Source organism: Echinops telfairi, unplaced genomic scaffold (assembly GCF_000313985.2).
Source record: "Echinops telfairi isolate 266 unplaced genomic scaffold, ASM31398v2 ScPeMD7_60;HRSCAF=208, whole genome shotgun sequence".
NCBI classification, from domain to species: Eukaryota; Metazoa; Chordata; class Mammalia; order Afrosoricida; family Tenrecidae; genus Echinops; species Echinops telfairi.
The window spans coordinates 44,944,745-44,961,938 of NW_022103958.1; the positions used below are offsets into that span (position 1 = coordinate 44,944,745).

At 42.4% G+C, this 17,194-nt stretch overlaps 1 protein-coding gene across 1 annotated transcript in view; it reads right to left on the reverse strand.

Moving 5' to 3' along the window:
• OLFML1 (olfactomedin like 1) overlaps positions 1-17,194 on the reverse strand; it is a 29,871-nt gene that overhangs the window by 6,669 nt on the left and 6,008 nt on the right. The window contains exon 2 of the mRNA XM_030885870.2: positions 13,571-13,859. Within this exon, the coding sequence (XP_030741730.2) occupies positions 13,571-13,859 (289 nt within the window). The remainder of the gene's footprint in view (positions 1-13,570; positions 13,860-17,194) is intronic.

Sequence of the window (17,194 nt, forward strand, 5' to 3'; positions counted from 1 at the left end):
TTAGGTGGAGAGCAAATGTTTTGAGAATGATGAGGGCAATGAATGTACAAATGTGCTTTACACAGTTGATGTATGTATGGATTGTGATAAGAGTTCTATGAGCCCCAAATAAAATGATTAAAAAAAAAAAGAAAGGACAGTACATAGTAATGAGAGTAACACTATCAATAAGACATAACAATTATGAATATCTATGCATCTAACAGCAATGACCCCAAATAATATACATGAAATAAATATTGAATAATATGAAAGACAAAGTAGATAACTCCATGATAATAGTAGGGGACTTTACACTCCACTTTAAATTATATATAGAACATCTGAAAAGGTCAGTAAAGACATTGAGAATTTAAATAAATCCATATTCCAATTGGTCCTACTTAACATGTATAGAATACTTCATTCAGCATCAAAAGAATACATATTCTTCTCTAGCATATCTGTATCATTTTCCAGAATCAATCATATGCTAGGACAGAAGTTTTAACACATTTTAAAATAATGCAATACAAGGGCAGTTTAAAAAGTTTTGGAAAAATCCCATTATCTTTTCATTCCATTTTCCCATGAACACTTTGAAGCCCACATGTATACAATGCATCTTCTTTTACCAAAGTTAGAAATTAATAACAAAAATTAAGGAAAAAAATACATGGAAATACTATCCTACTATAAGGCTTTGGAATCATAGAAGAAATTGAAAGTGAAAAATTTTAATTCCTAGAATAAAAAAAGAAAACACAATATATCTAAACCTTAGAGACAAAGCAAAGCAACAGTGGGAGAGTCATAGCAATAAATGACTATATTAAGAAAAGAGAGATCTAAAATTATTAACTGGAACTACCATCTTGAACACATAGGAAAAGAAGAGCAAAATAAGAAAAAAAGAAATAATGAATGTCAATGCAGAAATAAATGAAATAGAAAAACAATTGGAAGAATCAACAATGCCAGAAGTTGTTTCTTTGTGATGGTTAATAAAATAGACAAACCACCGGCTAGGTTGACAATACAGTACAGAGAACTCTGAAACTATAGATCTGAGACTCTTAAATCTAGAAGTAGTTCATCTTTTGGAGAAACAGCAGAGTGGCTTCTGGATAGGGAGTGTGTATGTAGATATATGTGTACCCATGCACAAGCATGCACTTCTATGTTCTCCTGTATGTACACATGCATGCACACGTTCAAGCTCTTCTTTCACAATAAATGCATCTGTTACACATTAGAATTCTATATGTTTTAATCTACTCGTTACAAAATAAGGACCTTGAGACTTGACTCACAGATGTTTTTGACTTTTACTGCGTTTTTATGTGTTTGTTTTGTTTGTTTGTAATGCTTTGAATATAGGACATGCTCATTTATAACAGCTGAATAGATCTATGAGACAGTTATATTGGCAGCATCAAACTTCCTTCTTTGAAACATCATCTAACAAAAGATATGGGCTATTTAATTCAGCAGAAAGAGGGTTACCTGAGGCAACTTGCATGTATCTTTGCAATAAAAAAGAGCTGAGCAAAAGAGGAGGTAATATAAAGTCTCCTATAATGGCTTGTTTTGACTACCTTGGGAATTTTTCTTCACAAACATTTGTAAATTAAAAAGAGGCTAATGTTCTCATCAACCTCAGAATGAAGCCTGTGAAATCTTTCAAATACATTCAGCTGAATACATTCTCAGCTTGGAAATTTGAAGCAACAGTGCTTTGCCATAAATCATTCAGTACAATGCAAAAATTTTGCTGATAAAAATTATAGTACCAAGGAATGATTTTACTATGTAAGCTAAATTGCATTCAAGTAATGTTCACTCACTTCAAAGATTTTTATCTAACCCCAAGATTTCCCTGAGAGGGTGGCCCTCACATGAGCATTATTTGGGGATCATCTCTAAATAAAGACATGGGGAAAAGCTCTATAGAAAGGGCTTAGTCTAGACTCTAGAGAGACTATCTAACTTGTTATCCTCAGAATCTGTACCTTAGTAGCAGTTGCCTGGGAAATAGCTCTAGAATGAATGAGAATTAGTTGAGCTAATGCTAGAATTTCCAGGAAGTATCCTGAGACATAAGTTGAACTTCCCCAGAAAGTTGCATCATTCTTTTCCTGGAGGCAATGTATATGTGCAGATTAAACCTTGGGATCTGACCTCTTGCAACCCCTCTATAACTCATAATTCCAAGGTGTCAACCAATACAAAGGTGCCAATTGGGTCTTTAGAATTTTAGTACAAGTTCTATTGCTGACACAGTTTTTCCAGATCAAAGTTGGAAGATGGTAATATCGGAGGCTTCTAGAAAGAGGGCAGGTACAGTTGATTAGGACCAGCTGGATCTCACAGGTAAGGGTATTGGGGTTGGCAGAACTCTGAGATGCCCTGCAAAATCCCTGTCCTCTGGGTACACACACCCTGTATAATGCACTCCCCTTGAGTGTGCATGGGACCTTTGGGTTACATTATATGGCAAAAAGATTCTGTAGTTGTAATTAAGGTCCCAAATCATTTGACTTTCAGTTAACCAAAAGAGATATTCTTGTGGGTGGGCCTGATTGAATTAGGTAAAAGCTCTTAAAAGAGGGACTGAACACCTTGGAAAAAGGGATACTTTACCCCTGGCCTCAAAACAGTCATATTGTGGACTGTCTATGAGAGGACTGTCTTGTCAAAGGTAAGGGCCTTCAATCTCCAAATGTGGGCTACAGAAAGGACTCCCCCCTCCAAAAAAAAGAAAGGTTTTCCCCCAGGGTGTCCCCACATATTATATGCCAAACTTAAAATTCTGCTTGCTACACATGGTTAATTAACTATACACTTGGAGGTCAGCTACTAAAAGGTTATCTCCCTGAGGGTCATCGACCATCTTCTAGAGCAGACTCTATAGTCTGCCCCACCTTAAATAAGGCCTACTCCCTTCTGATAAGGATAGTGGATTATTCCCTTGAAGGAGAGCCCAAAGACAGGTCAAGGCTACTCAAGAAGGACTAAGGTTAGGCTGATATCTTGAATCTAGAGTCCGCCCATCTTGCCAAATGTGTATCCCTAGCGCCTCCCCTTCCTATTGTGTGTACACCCCCAGCCCGTCCCCCTTCTATTGCATGTATGCCTATGGTACAACCCCTTCCTGTTATGATGTAACTAGGGGGACTTACACGTCCTCAAAATACATATATGCTGTGAGTGGAAATATATTTATGCTTTCTGCTCAGACCTGGTTGCTGAGATCATGGCCATCCTGAAGGTGAGCATCTGCATGCCTTATATTGTCTGATGTCTCTTTAATTTAACCTCGCTACACAATCGCCCTTGGACCCGTTCGATTGTAGCGCTGGTACCCCACATCCAACCATGAAGAACCGATTTTTTCCGACAACTTCAATGAGCTTGGAAGTGGTCTCTGAGTTCTGCATGAGACTGTAGGCAGGCCGACATTTGGATTGCAGCTTATGAAACCCTGAACGGAAGAGCCAGCTAAAAAGTGAGTGGACTCAACCCACAGTAATGCTGCGGTAATAAATGTCTGTTTTTTACATTGCTATGTTTATGGTGATTTATTACACAGCAACAGAAAATGAATATAGGTATAGTTACTATCAGAACTGGCAAGAAAAAGTAGGGGAGGACACAAGATATAAAATACAAAACATGTATAACATCCAGGGGGTCTTAAAGGCTTGAAGGTAAACAAATGGCCATCTAGTTCAGAAGCAACAAAGCCCACATGGAAGAAGCACACCAGCCTGTGTGATCACAAGTTGTCAAAGGGATCAGGTACCAGGCATCAAAGAACAAAAACTCAAATCATTGTGAATGATGGGGAGTGCAGATTGGGAACCCAAGACCCATCTGTAGGCAACTGGACAAAGGGTCACAGGGAGGAGATGAGCCAGTCAGGGTGCAGTGTAGTTAGCACCGATGAAACCTACAACTTTCCTCTAGTTCCTAAATGCTTCCTCCCCAACCCCACTATCATTATCCCAATTGTACCTTACAAATCCGGCTAGACAAGAGGATGTACACTGGTACAGATAGGAACTGGAAACACAGGACCAGTGGTGAGAGTGGCAATACCGGGAGGGTGGAGGGAGAGTGGGGTGGAAAGGGGGAACTGATTACAAGGATCTACATATAACCTCCTCCCTGGGGGACAGACAACAGAAAAGTGGGTGAAGGGAGATGTCGGACAGTGTAAGATATGACAAAATAATAAGTTATAAATTATCAAGGGTTCATGATGGAGGGGGGAGTGGTGAGGGAGGGGAAAAAAATGAGGAGCAGATGCCAGGGGCTTAAGTGGAGAGCAAATGTTTTGAGAATGACAAGGGCAATGAATGTACAAATGTGCTTTACACAATTGATGTATGTATGATTGTGATAAGAGTTGTATTAGCCCTTAATAAAATGTTTTAAAAATAACAATAATTTATAAATTATCAAGGGTTCATGAGGGAGGGGGCAGTGGGGAGGAAGGGGAAAAATGAGCTGATACCAAGGGCTCAAGCAGAAAGCAAATGTTTTGAGAATGATGATGGCAACAAATGTACAAATGTGCTTGACACATTGGATGGATGTATGGATTGTGATAACAGTTGTACGAGCCCCCAATAAAATGATTTAATTTTAAAAAAATACAAAACATGACAAGGGGTGGGGACAGCAGAAAGTAGAAATGCTTACTCCTGAACAGAGAACCTCTAGAACTCACAGGTCAGGAAAGCACTAACCACACAGTTGTCCTCTTCCCAGGTTTGTCTCTCCCTAGAGCGGCTCTAGGAGACCTCAGCTGTGACCCATTGGTAAACAATTGTTCTGGTCTCCATCATGGAAGTCCTGACCTCGACCCTGTGGAACAGAATTGAGGATGTCAACAGGTTCATTGTCAGATTAAATGTTCCCTTGGTGACAGAATGAGGTGATAATCTGTTTGGGAATGAGATGGGGGAGAGGCAAGGCCAGATGATCAGTAGGAAATGTAGTATAGGATGCAGGCATGTCTTTCTCCCTCCTATATCTCTACTAGGCAGCACTGACTCCATCCAATGATAGGAACCAATGAATGTCTCCACCACGAATCTTTCAGGTGGTCATACTGTGGTGGGTTGTGTGTTCCTGTGACGCTGGAAGATATGCTACTGTATTTCAAATACCAGCTGCGTCACCCAACATGAGCAGATTCCAACGGAGCTTCCAAACTAAGAACAGACTGAAGACGGAATAGGCTGATCACTTCAGAGAAATTAGCCACTGAAAATCTTCTGGAGAGCAGCAGAACATGGTCAGATACTGGAAACCCCATAAATAGCAGTAGAACATTGACAGACAGTGCCAGAAGAGGAGTCCCGCAGGTCAGAAGACACTCAAAGACCTGTCTTCTCAAAGTAGCATTGAGCATAATGATATGGATGGAATAAAACCATCTGGAGTAAAACATATTGGATCTTCATTTATTGATAAAGAGAAATGAGAAGAATTTCTACTTAAAATGAGAAGAAACAGATCTAACTATCTGTTAATAATTGGAACTTGGAGTATAGGAAGTCTGAATGGAGGAAAATTGGGATTTCTGAAGAAACGAAATGGAAGGTGTAAAGATCGATACCCTAGGTGGACTGGACTTGGTCACTTTCAATCAGGCAGCCGTATGGTTCACTATGCCAGGAATGACAGCTTCAAGAGGAAGGACACGGGAGTCATCATCAAACAGGACATTTCAAGATATACTTGAAGTACAATGCTGTCTGTGATAGAATAATATCTATCTATCTACAAGAAAATCCATCCAAGTATTATTAAAATTTATGTATCCAGTACTCAAGCTGGTGATGGAAGAACTGAAGGATTTTATCAATGTTTTCAGTCTGGAATTAGTCAAATATGCAATCAAGGTGCATTGAGAATTATTGGCAATTGTGGTGCAAAAACTGGAAACAAAGAGGAAGGAATAGTAGATGGAAAATATCATCTTGGTGATAGAAAAGAAGCTGAAGATTGAATGATAAACTTTTTCAAGATCAACAACTTTTTTAATATCAAATATCTTTTTCAACAATACAGTGAATATACACATGGATCTCCAAATTGAATGCACAGAAATAAAATTGCTTACATCTGTGGAAAGACGATGAAGAAGCTCAGGATCAACAGCTAAGACCAGGCCAGGGGCCAAATGTGGAACAGATCATCAATTGCTCATGGTGATGTAGTGGTTACATGTTGGGTTGCTAACCACAAGGTCAGAAGTTCAAAACCACAAACCTCTCCAAGGGAGAAAGATGGGGCTTTCTATTCATAAAGAGTTATAGTCTCAAAAATTCACAGGAGCAGTTCTTCAGGGTGAAGTTGAAGAAAACTTAAGTCTAATAGGGCCAAAGTATGTCCTACAGTCTATACCACTTGAATTTTGATACCATCTCAAGAACAGATTTGTAACATTGAACACAAATGATAAAAGACATGATAAGCTGTGGAAGTACATTAAGAATATCATACGTGGGGGAACATGGGAGAGTGGGAGGTGGGGGAAAGGAGGAGGTGTTGGCTAACCCAGGGACAAGGGAACAATGAATGGTTCAAAACCAGTGGCAGGGAGGGGATGGGAGGATGGTAGGTAGTGACCAAAGGCAATGCAACCGAGAGGAATTACTGAAACCAGAATAAAGGCTGAGCATGGCAGTGGGACAGAAGGAAAGCATAAGGAAATAGAGGAAAGGAGTAGGAGGCAAAGGGCATACATAGAGGCCTAAATAGACATGTACATATGTAAACATATTTATGATTATGGGGAAATAGATCTATGTGCATGTATTTACAGGTTTAGTAGTAGGGTAGCAAGTAGACATTGGGCCTCCTTGCATGCATTCCTTTAATACAAGAGCATTTGGTCAGCTAAAGGGTCATTCCATGATACCCACCTTCCCAACATGATCGCTGAAGACAAATGTGTGCATAAGCAAACGTGGTGAAGAAAGCTGATGGTGCCTGGCTATCAAAAGATGTAGCATCTGGGGTCTTAAAGGCTTGAAGGCAAACAAGCAGCCAACTAGCTTGGAAGCAACAAAGCCCACAGAGAAGAAGCACACAAGCCTGTGTGATCACGAGGTCATGAAGGGATCAGGTAGCAGACACCAAAGAACAAAAACCAACATTGTGTGATCACCTTCCTCATATAAATGCTGAAGACAAATGTGTGCATAAGTAAGTGTGGTGAAGAAGGCTGATGGTTCCTGGCTATTGAGAGATACAGCATCTGGGGTATTAAAGACTTGAAAGTAGACAAACGGCCATCTAGCCCAGAAGCAACAAAGCACACATGGAAGAAGCACACCAGCATGTGTGATCACAGGGGGTCAAGAGGACCAGGTATCAAGCACCAAATCGGGTGAAAAAAATCATATCATCTTGAATGGGGGGAGCGCGTGATGGGGACCCAATGCACATCTGTAGACAACTGGACATCCCTTACAGAGGAGTAGTGGGGAGGAGATGAGTCCCTCAGGGTGCAGTGTAGCATTAATGAAACTCACAACCTTCCTCTAGTTTTTAAACGCTTCCTCCCCCTCACTATCATGATCCCAATTCTACCTTGCAAACCTGGTTAGACCAGAGGATGCACCATGGTGCAGATGGGAACTGGAAACAGGAATTCAGGACAGATGAAGCCCTCAGGACCAGTGGTGAGAGTGGCGATACCGGGAGGGAAGGTGGGGTAGAAAGGGGGAACTGATTACAAGGATCTACATATGACCCCCTCCCTGGGGGATGGACAACAGAAAAGTGGGTAAAGGGAGGCGCTGGACAGTGTAAGATATGATAAAATAATAATTTGTAAATTATCAAGGGTTCATTGGGGAGGGGGAAGTGACGAGGGGGGAGAAAATGAAAATGAGGAGCTGATTCCAGGAGTCCAAGCAGAAAGTGAGAGTTTTGAGAATGATGGGGGCAACGAATGTGTAAGTGTGCCAACATACGCAATTGATGTGTGTGTGGACTGTGATGAGAGTTGTATGAACCCCAATAAAATGATTAAAAATAATAATATCATACGTACAGAACAACAAGTGATCCAAAATCAGTGGCAAGGAGGGTGTAAAAAGCCTGCTAGGGATTGATCAAGGGCAATGTAACCGACAGGAATTACTGAAACCCAAATGAAGGCTGAGCATGACAGTGGGACAAGAGGAAAGTAGAAGGAAATAGAGGAAAGAGCTAGGAGGCAAAGGGCATTTATAGAGGTTTAAATATAGGCATGTACATATGGAAATATATTTAGATATGAGGATGGGGAAATAGATCTATGTGCATATATATTCATAGGCTTAGTATTAAGGTAGCAGATGGACATTGGGCCTCTACTCAAGTGCTCCCTCAATGGAAAAACACTTTGTTCTATTAAACTGGCATTCCATGATGCTCACCTTCCCAACACGATCGCTGAAGGCAAAGTGGGTGCATAAGCAAATGTGGTGAAGAAAGCTGAGAGTACCCGCTATCAAAAGATACAGCACCTGGGGTCTTAAAAGCTTGAAGATAAGCTTCTAGCTGAGAAGCACAAAGCTTACATGGAAGAAGCAAACCAGCCTGTATGATCACAAGGCATTGATGGGATCAGGCATCAGGCATCAAAGAACCAAAAATCATATCATTGTGAATGATGGGGAGTGCAGAGTAGAGATCCAAAGCCCAACTGGACATTCCCTTACAGAAGGGTTACGGGGAGTAGACAAGGCAGCCAGGGTGCAGTATAGCAAAGATGAAACCTACAACTTTCCTCTAGTCCCTAAATGCTTCCTCCCTCCACCCCCACCCCCATACCACTATCATGATCCCAATTCTACCTTACAAATCCAGCTAGACCAGAGTATGTACATGGGTATAGATAAGAGCTGGAAACACAGGGAATCCAGGACAGATAAACTCCTCAGGGCCAAGAATGAGAGTAGCAATACCAGGAGGGTAAAGGGAAAGTGGGGTAAAAAGGAGAAATTGACCATAAGGATTTACATATAATGGCCTCTCAGGGGGACAGACAACAGAAAAGTGGGTGAAGGGAGATGTCGGACAGTGTAAGACATGACAAAATAATAATAATTTATAAATTATCAAGTGTTCATGAGGGAGGGTGTGTGGGAGAAGGAGGGGGGAAAACGAGGAGCTGATACCAAGCAATCAAGTAGAGAGTAAATGTTTTGAGAATGATGATGGCAACAAATGTACAAATGTGCTTGACACAGTGGATGTATGTATGGATCGTGATAAGAGTTATACAAGCCCCCAATTAAGTGATTTTTGAAAAAAGAATATCATACGTGAAGAAAGCAAAAGGTTATTAAAAAAACAGGAAAGAAAGAAAGGTCAAGCTGGATGTCAAAAAACTGAAACTTGCTTTTAATTGTAGAGCAGCTATGGCAAATGGCAGAAATGATGAAGTAAAAGAGCTGAGGAGTAAGTTTCAAAGGGCAGCTCAAGAAAATAAAGTATTACAACAAAATGTGCAGAGGCCTAGTGTTAGCAAACCAAAAAGGAAGACCATGCTCAGGATATCTTAAACTGAAAGAACTGAGGGACAAATTCAAGCCTTGAGTTGCAACAATGAAATATTCTATGGGCAAAATACTGAATGATGCAGGAAATGTCAAAAGAAAATGGAAATAATACAGTCTTTGTCTCGAAAAGACTAGTTGACATTCAAGAGGTAGTATATTATCAAGAACCAAGTCCAGGCTGCACCGAAGGCATTAGCCAAAAACAAGGCTCCAAAAATTGATAGAATATGAATTGAAATATTTCAAGAAGCTAGTGAAACACTGGAAGCCCTCAATTTTCTATGCCAAGAAATTTGGAAGACAGCTATCTGGCCAATTGGTTGGAATAGATCCATACTGGTACCCATTCCAAAGAAAGTCAACCCAACAGAATGTGCAAATTATAGTTTAATATCACTGATATCATAGGCAAGTAAAATTTTGTTAAAGATCATTTAACAAAGGTTACAGCAGTGCACTGATAGGACCTGCCAGAGGTTCCGGCCAAATTCAAAGAGGACATGGAACAAGGGCTATCATTGCTGATGTCAGATAGATCTTGGCTCAAAGCAAGAATACCAGAAAGATGTTTACATGTACTTTATTGACTATACAAAGACAACTGATTTTGTGGACCATAACAATCTAAGGATAGCTGTTACAAGAATGGGAATTCCAGAATACTTCATTATGCTCATGTGTAAAATGTGCATGGATCTTGAGACAGTTTTGCAAACAGAACAAAAGAATATTGCATGGTTTAAAATCAGGAAGGTATGTATGTGTCAAGGCTGTATCCTCTTGCCATAATTGTTCAATTATTTGCTCAATGCTGAGCAAATAATAGAGAAGCTGGATGACATAAAGAAGAATGTGATATCAGGTTGGAGGGTAATTTTAACAACCTTTAACATGTAGATGACACAATCTTGAATGCTGAAAGTATGAAAAGATTGAAGTTGTCCAAAATTTTGTCTTGCTTGGACCCACAATCAATGCTCATGGAAGCTGCAGTCAAGAGATAAAAATGACACGTTGCGTTGGGTAAATCTCCTGCACAAGGCCTCTCTATTCAGGGTTGAAAAGCAAAGATGCTACTTTGATGGCTAAGATGTGTCTGACCCAAGCCATGGTATTTTTAATCACTTCACATGCATGTGAAAGTTGAGCCTTGAATAAGGAAGACCGAAGAAGAATCGATGCATTTGAATTATGGTGATGGTGAAGAATATTGAAAGTATCACGGACTGCCAAAAGATCAAACAGACCTGCCTTGGAAGAAGTACAGCCAGAATGTTTCTTAGAAGCAAGGATGATGAGACTGGTCTCAGAGACTTTGGGCATGTTATCAGGAGAGAGCACTCCCTGGAGAAGAGCATCACGCTTGGTAAAGTAGAGGGGCAGCAAACAAGGAGAAAGCCCTCAGGAAGATGGACTGACATCATGGCTGCAGCCCCGGACTCAAGCATAAGAACAACTGTGAGGATGGTGCAGAACAGGGTGGTGCTTCTTTTGTTGTACACGGGGACACTATGAGTCAGAGCAGACTCAACCAAATAACAACAAACTCTGCATGTCCGTTGACTTTAAGTAGGCAAATCATCAAATGAGAACTCCAAAGGCAATAGGCACGGAAGCAATATTTTGTGAGCGGGTTAAAGAAGAATTTTCATTTACCATTGAAATCAAACTTACTGCCATCAAGTGGATTCCAACTCAGAGACGCTCTAGGACAGAGTGGAATCGCCCCTGTGGATTTCCCAAACTGTACATCTTTGCGAGAGTAGAAAGGCCCAGCATGTAGCCCATTTCACCACCAGGGCTCTATATCGTGGAGCTGGGAAAGGGAATGGCTTAGACTTCCAGGGTCTGAAGAACGGAGCAGAAAGCCAGGTCTGACCTGGGTTCTAGCTGGACTAGGAAGAAGCAACTTTGAGGTTGTTCCTACTAAGGACTGAAGGGGTCAAGATGATGAGAAAAGGGTATTAGGAAACAGGGAGAAAAGAACAGGCCTGAGGACTGGCTGTGTTCAGAAGACACAATTGGCCGGAGGTAGGTAGGGATCCCAGCCAACATCACCGTTGAGGTTTATGGTCCTGCCTGATCCCTGGAGTGTTGTCGCTCAGGCCGCATTAGTACTCAAGCCTTCCCTCCAGCCCAGTTCTCTTGTTTTCTTTCCCTCGCTGCACTCTTACCTGGCCGAGAACGGGTCATCTCTAGACGGAGCCACTGCTGTGGCTGACAAGAATCACTGCGACTACCCTGACTAACTGCTTTGTATAATAGATAAGGTATCTTCTCCTCTCTCTTTTCTGACTCAGAGGGGAAGATTTTTTTTTTCCTTGCCAAAGACTAATTGTCCGTGCTGACAATCCATCCATCCATTTGTTCACTTAATTATTCATTGACAATTATTTACTGAACACAAACATAGCATTGAACAAGACAAGCAGAGTTAACGTTCTCCTAGAGCCAGTCTGCTAGAAGGGGAAGCAGACAATAAGTGGTAAACAAATAAACAAGAGCATATCAGAGGAATAGGGCTCTGAACAAACAAAACAAGCTCCTCTTCCTGGGTCTTCTAGGTCAGCATAGTACGCACATCAACCACACAACCGCTGAAGCCAAAAACCGGAGGAGCGTTCTGGACGCAGTCCTCTCAGGCATCTTTGACATTTGTCAGTAATCAAGCCATATGGATCCCAGCTCTCAATGGCTGTAAATCCATCTGTGTTTCTTCATTGTACTGACACTAAAGGCTGCCAGCATCACTTGTTGCCCAAATTACCGCAATAGTTTTCCCCTAGTGTGGGAGAAGACTGGGGCTTTCTCCTTCGCTGAACAGTTACTGTCTTCGAAATGCACAGAGGGTCAGTATGAGTCAGCACTGAATCAATGGCAGTGAGTTTGAGAATTGCTTTCTTAATCCCATGATGTCATGCTCCAGCTTAACATCTTTTCATGGTTCTCTACAGCTTCTCTAGTAAAGTTCAACTCTCTCAGCGTAGCACTCAAGGCCCTTCGGTATTGGGGTGCAAGGTCCGTCATGATCAGGGTTTTGCTGATTCCCGCAACCTTCCCTGCCCCAAACAGCTTTCTTTAAGCCATTTTCTGCAGATCTCCAAACACGCTGAGGCGCGACACACCATTCTCATGCATTTGCTATGCTGTGCCTTCACTTGAAGTACCCTTGGCTCCTTCTTCTCCACTCTAATTCCTCATTTCACACCCAGATCTAGTGTCACCTCCTGCTGCTCAAGGGTCCATGGAGCACCTCCAAGATCACAGGACCCGACTCTCCCTTTTTCGTATATCTTTGACGGAGCTTATTGCACAAGGCTTTCTACTTGAAATGAAACCAGCCCAGCATGGAGACGCGAAGGTAAGGGAAGAAGCTTCCTCAGAGTCTCAATGAAATGGGCTCATGCTCAGGACATTTTCCTTCTCATTTCTGCTTTTGAGGCTTGATACGTTGTATAATTTGAGCTCATAATAATGGTCTGGAAGGAATCCTAATGGACTACAAATTTGAAGACAAATGCCTGGATAACACCATCCCAGAAAGCACGCACAACAATCATCCACTGCAGTCCCTAGCCCTCGGGGGGAAGCGGGGGCTGTTGCCATTTCCAATTTCAGACTGTTGCTTGGCATATTTGCAGCAACTCCCGATTCACAAGGTGCTAGATGTAGAGTGGACACAATCTACCAGCCAGTCACTCGCTGTCCCTGGAGTGACAAGGGACCACATACCTACACCAAAGGTCTGTCAGAAAGTGGCCGTCCTGGGCTGACCTCTGGCAGCTGACTTTCTGTAAGGCCTTTGGAGGAACAATGGTTTTCTGAGAATAGATTTCCCTTTCGACACCTGTTTCCAGATAGGATTCCTCTCTCAGCATATGCACGCAAGAGTGCATGTCCAGTGCTAACTCTCTTACATAGACTCACCCCCCCCCCACCACCACCACTAACTATCCCGAGTTTGCCTCTCTTTGAGTGTGAAAGTCCCTAGAAGAGGTAATAAAAGACAGTTATCTTACTTGCATTCAGCAAGCTCCGGATCTTCTTCTCTTCTTCAGCTTCTTGGATCAGCGTTTCTGCCAGGATCTTGTCTTCCGATTCGACACACATGTCGGATTCTCGGAGGTACTCTAGGTAGTCAACCTCCCGTTGGGCACGTTCGACTCTCGTTGCCAGGTTATCTACCGCACTCTTATACTCACTTGTGTAGGTCAAGCATCTTCCCAGCGTAACGGATATGTTTTTCGAGAACTCGCGGAATTCTTGAATGTATGCCCTTGTTGCTTGTGTACATTTTTCCAACCCTTGCTTCAGTCAGAAAATAAATTCCCAAGTAAGTTATTTCTAAGTTTTTAAATTATCCAAATATTATAAATAACTATCATTCATATAATATATATGCACATTTTAATAATAAAAAGTCACCTGTAATAATGGCTAATGCACATTTTGGTGTCTCGAATGTTAGATTTGTTTCTGGGAATATTTGACCTGTTGCTTCCAAAAATGGCACCTGTTTTTTCTTATTAGCTCTAGTTTTTGAGAAATAGAGCAGATGCCATTACAACTCTTCCCTCTACTTACCCATAAAAAATCAGGGTATTTTAATGTAGTGTACAGCTAGCCAGAGATAGAAGAAGTGCATGGTGGCTTAATTTAAAGTAGTGTGTGTTGTAATAAATATTTAGGTCAAGTTATACTTCACATGTGTGGTATAACTGAATGGGTCCAAGGAGTAGTTGTGTAATTCAAGGGTAAATTAAAGGAACAACAGACCAGGCATGCAAGGGCTCACTGTTTGGGCAGGGTCCAGACCATGCAGCCGCCTCCCCTAGCTCTCCGGAAAGATGACTTGCTGGACTGTGCGGCCCCTCCCCCGCCTCCCCCGCCCTTGCCTCTCAAGGCCTGAGCTGGGCTGTGCAGTCCCTGCCTCCAGCGTCCCAAGGGGCTTATCTCTCTGGGCCGGGTCTGTACAGCCCCTTCCCTCAGTGTTCCAGGATGATTGACTCACAGACCACATCCTGACTCAGACCCACAACTGCAGCACCAGGCCCTCCTTCCCCTTATCAGCACATACGTCCTGGGCTCAAGCCCTGTATATGTCCCACTGCCTCACTGTCAGGCACGATTTACCTGACCTAACTTGTTGGGTCTCGGAACCCACCTGGGGGGCTCAAGATGCCCCTGTCCTTCTCTGCTCTCCCTTCCCTCCCGGGAGTTCTTTCCCTGCCTCCATAAACTCTTTCTCAACTTCACATTCCTGGCTAATTCTATCTCTGTTCTGAGTCTGTCTCCATCCTCTCATCTTGGTGCTGAAAGACCCAGGACCAACAGGAGGAGCCTCTGTGCCAGCCCGGCCTTCCTCTGGCTGGTGCATAGCCCCGTCCTCCATCTCCAACCTCTCACTCACCTCTTCCATGGTGCCCAAACCAGAGTGAGGGAGGAAAGTAGTCCCTCACAAGCTATCTTGCACACATAATATAACAAGAAGGGGTTGTAGTAGAGGCATACATGGAACAGGAGGGGGAGGAGCTAGAGGTATACATGCAATAGGAAGGGGAGGTACTAGAGGCATACATGTGACAGGAAGGTATATATGTAACAAGATGAGTGGGTTCTAGAGTTAAGATGGTGGCCTAACCTTGGTCATCTCTGAATTGGCCTAACCTTAGGGAAGGTCCCTGAGCTCTTCTCCAGGGAAACAAACTACGACTCTTATCAGAAAGGAGTGGGCCCTACTTAGGGTAGGATAGACAATAGTGTAACCTTCAAGCGTATAGAGAAGCAACCATGTGCTTGCAAGCAGCACCTTAAAATTGGCATTAACATGGGGGTGGGCATTGTGGGGATTAATGTTAATTATGAGAATGTGACTGGAACTCATCCCTAACTTACAAGTGTGAAGGCTTCCCTCCACCCTGAAACCTGGCCTCCCAGGCTTCTTAAATATGAGAATAAAGAACTTGCTCACACATACTCTCTTCCCTGTTCTCAGTTTCCCACACATATCGTGTCCTTTGATCCAAAGATATATTTGAACAGTGCAAATTCCATGAACTTGGATTTTCCCCAAGTATCACTTCACCTTTATTAGGGACTGAATAGCAAACAGTTCCAATCTGTTATCTTAAAAAGGGGCCAAAAGTAAGAGTTACTGTACAATAAATAAAGAGTCCTGATGGCATAATGGGTTATGTTTTTGGCTGCTAACCCCAAGGTCAGCTATTTGAGCTCCCCGCCTCACTACAAGAGACAGATGAGACTTTCTGCTCCTATAAAGATTTACAGCCTCAGACCCATAGGAGAAGTTCCACTCTGTTCTATAGGGTCACTAAGAGTCCTAATCAACGGCTGGTAGTGAATTTGGTACAATAAATAGAGTGCCCTGTCAGAACATTTGGGTCTGTCAGAATTCAAACTCCTTTATTAAAATTAAAATGTTCCAGTCTTGTTATAAGACAGCACAACTTCACCACCTGTGCACAGAAACTCTTAAAAGAAAAGTTAGAATTTCTCTTATGAAAAAGCTTAGATGCAACCTCACCTCTGAAATATTGAACATGAATTATCCATTGACTTCTATATATTAAAATGTTTTTTGACATGTTCAGTGCATAATTTGAATAAAAATTTTTGGATCTTCAAAATATTTATGAAAATAACTATGAGTTTTACATTTCTGACACTCAAAATTGCCCTCACACTCTCTATGCATGTGCCTTTTCAATCCCTCCCCCAACTCTTCTCAAGCTGTGTTCTGGCTCTGTAGTCTCGACCTTGTAGTCTCTGTATATATGGCACAGCCTCCCACACCAAAAAGAAGAACCTGCTGCCATCTGGTTGATTCTAACTTATAGTGACCCTGTAAGACAGAGAATACACTAAAGCTACAGCTCAGGGAGAGGAGCGCGTCTGATCAGAGCACACAGGAGCAAAGGAAGAGGGAAGAAGAGAGAGTGGAACACATCCTGGCCCACCAAGCCCTGAGGATGATATTCCTGCTCAGAGCAGCCAGTGCACAGGGAGGGCCACAGAGCCAGCCCCACCAAGAGACGTGATGTCCCTCACTGACCTATAGTGTATGTGGGACAACATTGGAGGCATAGTGCAGGAATTGTGCTGGTTCTGAACCCACCACACTGGGGTGAAATGCTAAGGGGCTGTAACAGAGCAGAAAAGGGAGCAAAGCAATTAAGTTTCTAGGAATACCAAAAAAAATTCCAGGGCCAGGGCATGGCACCCCATTAGACTCGACCGGAAAACACTCCTAAAGGTCAACAAACAGACCTGGAACTATTTATAGACTTTTTGGGGGTCATTGTTTTGTTGTATTGTTTTGCTCTGTCTTGTTTTTGTGCTTGTCTCCACATGTCTATCTAGATAAGATAGGCAGGATAAACAATCCGGAGGAGAAAACAACAGGACCGACGGTTCCAGGGGGACACAGGAGAGATGGAGGTGCGGGAAAGGAAGGGGGGTGTCAACCAACCCAGGGACAAGGGAACAACAAATGATCTAAAATCGATGGCAAAGAGGGTACAGGATGCCTGGTGGAGCTTGATCGAGGGCAATGTAACCAAGAGGAATTACTGAAAGCCAAATGAAGGTCTAATATGATAGTGGGACAAGAGGAAAGTAAAAGG